Genomic DNA, 5,403 nt, shown 5'->3' on the forward strand with positions numbered 1-5,403 from the left:
TCCAGCCTGGGTGACAGAGCGAGACTCCGTCTCAAAAAAAAAAAAAAAAAGAAAAATTGAAAGAATAGATTCCTGCATCCTACTCTAGATCTACTGGGTCTGAATATCTAGAAGTGAGACCCAGAAAACTGTGTTTTTAAGATGATGTAGGTGAAGGAGTTCCCATTACCTGTGGGAACCCCTGATTTAGACTCCCCTTCCTGTCCTTCTCCAGATGCAGGTATGGGACACAGCTGGCCAGGAACGCTTTCGCACCATCACCCAAAGCTACTACCGCAGTGCCCATGCGGCCATCATCGCCTATGACCTCACCCGGCGGTCCACGTTTGAGTCCGTCCCTCACTGGATTCATGAAATAGAGAAATACGGAGCTGCAAATTTGGTCATTATGCTGATTGGTATGGCATTTTTGAAGTTTTTAACTTTGGTTTACTCTCCTCTGAGGATGCTCAGCTTTCTGCGTGTTTGTGATGGCAGTGGAAAATGAAATCTTAAATGTGCAAGTGATGGATAGGGCCTCAGAAGGTGCTTTTAAGCTGGATCCCACCATGCCCAGTCCTTTTTTTTTTTTTTTAATTTTTGTAAAGATGGGGTTTTGCCTTATTGCCCAGACTGCTCTTGAACTCCTGGGCTCAAGTGATCCTCCTGCATGGCCCTCCCAAAGTGCTGGGATTACAGCATGAGCCACTGTGCCTGGCCCTTTATTTTCATTTTTGATAATCTCTACTGCAGAGTGAACAGGTGAGTTTTGTTTTTTACTTGTTTATGGGAATCTAGTAGGTATATATATACATTTATTGGGTACAAGTGGGTTTTTTTGTTTGTTTGTTTTTGAGATGGAGTCGTGCGCTGTCACCCAGTCTCAAGTGCAGTGGCTCGATCTCAGCTCATTGCAAGCTCCACCTCCCGGGTTCATGCCATTCTCCTGCCTCAGCCTCCCGAGTACCTGGGACTACAGGTGCCTGCCACCACACCTGGCTAATTTTTTTGTATTTTTAGTAGAAACGGGGTTTCACCATGTTAGCCAGAATGGTCTCGATCTGCTTACCTCCTGATCTGCCCGCCTCGGCCTCCCAAAGTGCTGGGATTACAGGCGTGAGCCACCGCTCCCGGCCACAAGTGGATTTTTTTTAAAAAAAAAAGAAGAGTCAATTTATAAGTGCTTACCAATAATTTACATTAAAATACATAAACTAGGTGGGGCACAGTGGCTCATGCCTGTAATCCCAGCACTTTGGAGGGCGAGGCAGGTAAATTGCTTGAGCCCAGGAGATCGAGACCAGCCTGAGCAACATGGCAAAACCTCGTCTCTACAAAAAATAAAAAAAATTAGCTGAGTGTAGTGGTGTGCACCTGCAGTCCCAGCTACTCAGGAAGCTGAGGAGGGAGGATTGCTTGAGCCCAGCAGGCAGAGGTTGCAGTGAGCTGAGATTATACCATTGCACTCCATATGGGTATCCAGTTTTCCCAGCACCATCTATTGAAGAGACTGTCCTTTCTCCAACCTGTGTTCTTAGCACCTTTGTTGAAAGTGACTTTATTGTAGATGTATGGATTTATTTCTGGATTCCGTATTGTGTTCCATTGGTCTATGTGTCTGTTTTTATCAGTAACACACTGTTTTGGTTACTATAGTTCTATAGTATAATTTGAAGTCAGGCAATGTGATTCCTCGAGGTTGGTTCTTTTTGCTCAGGATATCTTTGGCTATTCTGAGTCTTTCATGCTTCCATATACATTTTAGGATAATCTTTTCTATTTCTGTGATGAATGTCTTTGGGCCAGGTGTGGTGGTTCATGCCTGTAATCCCAGCACTTTGGGAAGCTGAAGCAGGAAGATAGCTTGAGACCATCCTGGTCAACATAGTGAGACTTCATCTCTACAAAAACTAAAACAAAATAAAATAGTGAGATGTGGTGGCACAGGCCTATAGTCCCAGCTACTTGGGAGGTTGGGGTGGGGGGATCACTTGAGCCCAGGAATTTGAGGCTGCAGGGAGCTGTGATCATACCACTGCACTCCAGCCTGGGTGAGAAAGCAAAACCTTGTCTCTTAAAATAAATAAATAAATAAATAATAAAAGGAAACGGTTATGTCCTAGTAGAACAAAGATGGGAGAGCTGTGCCGTGGCATACAAAGGGCCGGAGTGGACAGGCAGGTGCAGCCCATGCCCTCCAGGGGCAGAAGGAAACGCAGCAATGGTGACTCCTAGAGAAGGGCGGAATAGCACGCATCTCACTTGGGAATGAAGCAGTTCTAAGCTACGTGCGGTTTCCCCAGGAATGTGGACCAGATCTACCTTTTTATGAAGGTCATGCATCTCCAGGACACAATGGAGGCAGTTCTTCCTCAGGGCTGAAGGGAAAGCTGTCCAACCTCAGGTGCCTCCCTCTGTGCTACCTTCTCTCTTTTTGAGACGGAGTCTCGCTCTGCTGCCCAGGCTGGAGTGCAGTGGCATGACCTTGACTCACTGCGATCTCCGCCTCTCAGGTTCAAGCAATTCTCCTGCCTCAGCCTCCCAAGTAGCTGGGATTACAGGCTCCCACCACCACCCTCAGCTAATATTTGTATTTTTAGTAGAGACAGGATTTCACCATGTTGGCCAGGCTGGTCTGGAACTCCCGACCTCAGGTGATCCACCCACCTCGGCCTACCAAAGTGCTGGGATTATAGGCATGAGCCACCACACCTGGCCCCTCTGTGCCATCTTTGAAGGCAGCTCCCTGTCTCCAGCCCACAAGCCCCCAGCTGCCTCTCCCCCAGCCAGCTCCATCTTTAATTAGTCGCTCTGTGAAACAGATGCATCAGAGAAGGGTGACAGATGCCAGGATGTCACAGGATTTCCAGGAGTCTCAGAATGTTTTCTTGGTATTTTTACCCTAGTCTGTCTTTCATAACAATCATCTCTGCCTCACTTCTTCCTCGGTTCTAAAAATGCCCCCAAAGATGACCTGGAGTGTTGCAGTCTCCCAGTTTATAAGGTGTCCATGTCAGAGGGCTCACACAGGGGCCTCCTGTTTCCTGTACGTGGCCTCCCCACCTGAATCCAGAAAAATTTATGTCATCCCTCACGGAAGTGTCCCTGCACATATTGCCTCATACAGGTCCTTCTTTCTGTCTCAGAAGTTTATCCCCAGCTCCTTGAAGCCACTTCATGAGCACAGGAACAACCCCGGTGTCAGTGGTTGATTGCATGTTGATTTGTACAGCTCTTCCTCCTCTAGCTGGCCACAGGGGGCCCGGATCCTCCTAATAGCACCACGTAAAAGCCTCAAAGGCCCCCATTTCCCTTAGAATAATGCACATATTCCTGAACATGGTTCATAAGGTACTTCAGGTCCCAGCCCTGCTTTCTTCTGGGTATGGCTGGCTTCCCATCTTTCTCCCACCCCCACTCCATCGCAGCAAGGGCTTTAGGAGGTGACCTCATTATTTATTTATTTATTTATTTATTTTTAAATTTTTTTTTGAGACAGGGTCTTGCTCTGTTGCTCAGGCTGGAGTGCAGTGGTGCAATCTCGGCTCACTGCAACCTCTGCCACCAGGGTTCAAGTGATTCTCCTGCCTCAGCCTCCCAAGCAGATGGGATTACAGGCACCTGCCACCATGCCTGGGTAATTTTTGTATTTTTAATAGAGACAGAGTTTCACCGTGCTGGACAGACTGGTCTCAAACTCTTAACCTCAAGTGATCCATCCGCCTCGGCCTCCCAAAGTGCTGGGATTATAGGGAGCCAACCTTTTTTTATAGGTTATCCTGGATGTTCTGTCTCATAACTTTCTTCAGCATCCGATATTTGTCCCTCTAAGGATCTTAGCCAAACCTTCCGCTTAAAGTCCTGTTATATTTACAGGTCCACAGTCACTCAACAAAATATTTTTCAAATATTTTTCAAATATTTCAGAGTTCAGAATTTGTCAGATTTTAGAAAAGTGTACTCTGTGTTACATAACACCCTCAGCAGGGTCTGGGGCAATGCCCCATGGCCAAATACATTACTATTTATGCAGCCAGATGTATAAATAGTCAAACAGAACAGGTTGAATAAAATCTTCAAGGCCGAGCGCAGTGGCTCATGCCTATAATCCCAGCACTTTGGGAGGCCAAGGCGGGTGGATCACTTGAGGTCAGGAGTTTGAGACCAGCCTGGCCAACATGGTGAAACCCTGTCTCTATTAAAAATACAAAAAAAATCAGCCAGGCATGGTGGTGAGTGCCTGTAGTCCCAGCTACTTGGGAGGCTAAGGCATGAGAATCGCTTGAACCCAGGAGGCGGAGGTTGCAGTGAGCCAAGAGCACACCACTGCACTCCAGCCTGGGTGACAGAGCGAGATTCTCTCTCAAATAAATACATACATACATACATAGTTGACTCAGTGGTATATGCCTGTAGTCTCAGCTACTCCAGAGGCTGAGGTGGGCAGATCACTTGAGGCTGGGAGTTCAAGGCTGAAGTGAGCTATTATTGAGCCACTGTGCTCCAGCCTAGGTAACAGATGGAGACTCTATCTCCAAAAAAATAATAATAATAAAACAAAAAAGTCAAAATCCACAGATGGAGCAGGATGCAGGGAGTAGATCAGATTCCTGGCTGCAGAAGTTCCTTTTCCCACCACATCCCTTCCTCCACCAGGGGCTCTCATTTCTTTCTTCTAGAAGCAGAGCTCAGCCCTGAGCTTCAGGCTCACCAGCTAAAAACACGCGCATGGTTCTCCTGAAGGTGCGCACTATACGAGCTTCCTGTGGCTGCTGTAACCAGCTGCCACAAGCTGGGAGCTGAAAACAGCAGATTTGTTCTCCCACTGTTCTGGAGGCTGCAAGTCTGAAATCAGTCCTGCGGGGCTGAAATGGAGGTGTTAGCAGGGCCGTGCCCCTCTGGACACTCTAGGGGAGACTCGGTCCCTCACTTCCTCTGGCTTCTGGTGCAATCTTTGGCTTTGTGTGCCTCTGCCTTCACATCACGTTCTCCTCCCTGTATGGGATCAAGGCTCCTTCTGCCTCCGCCTGGTAAGGACACTTGCGACTGCATTCAGGGCCTGCCCAGCTAATCCAGAATAATCCCCACATCTCAAGAGCCTCAAATTAATCACACCTGCAAAGACCCTTTTAGCATTGACAGCTGCCTGAGGCTAGAGCCTGGTCTCCATGGGACCCCTTTCCCAGCCTACTGTAGCACTCAAATGTGCTAATGTCTGCTGAAAACGGTCTTGGATCGAAACTTCTTTGGGGATCATTATGATCTAAGTCCAGCTTTGACACTGAGCAGGTTGATGACAGTGACTATGGGAAAGGATTTTCAAAATCTTTTTTGTTGGAACATATTAATGTATATAAAGAAAAGTACACACGGTGGCTCAAGCCTGTAATCCCAGCACTTTGGGAGGCCGAGACGGGCGGATCA

General features: G+C 47.5%; 1 protein-coding gene across 1 annotated transcript in view; it reads left to right on the plus strand.

Moving 5' to 3' along the window:
* The window catches only part of RAB19 (RAB19, member RAS oncogene family), a 27,928-nt gene that overhangs the window by 8,712 nt on the left and 13,813 nt on the right, over positions 1-5,403 (plus strand). Inside the window, exon 3 of the mRNA XM_011941286.1 lies at positions 215-398. Within this exon, the coding sequence (XP_011796676.1) occupies positions 215-398 (184 nt within the window). The remainder of the gene's footprint in view (positions 1-214; positions 399-5,403) is intronic.

This window comes from Colobus angolensis, unplaced genomic scaffold (genome assembly GCF_000951035.1).
Source record: "Colobus angolensis palliatus isolate OR3802 unplaced genomic scaffold, Cang.pa_1.0 Scaffold2, whole genome shotgun sequence".
Lineage (NCBI taxonomy): Eukaryota > Metazoa > Chordata > Mammalia > Primates > Cercopithecidae > Colobus > Colobus angolensis.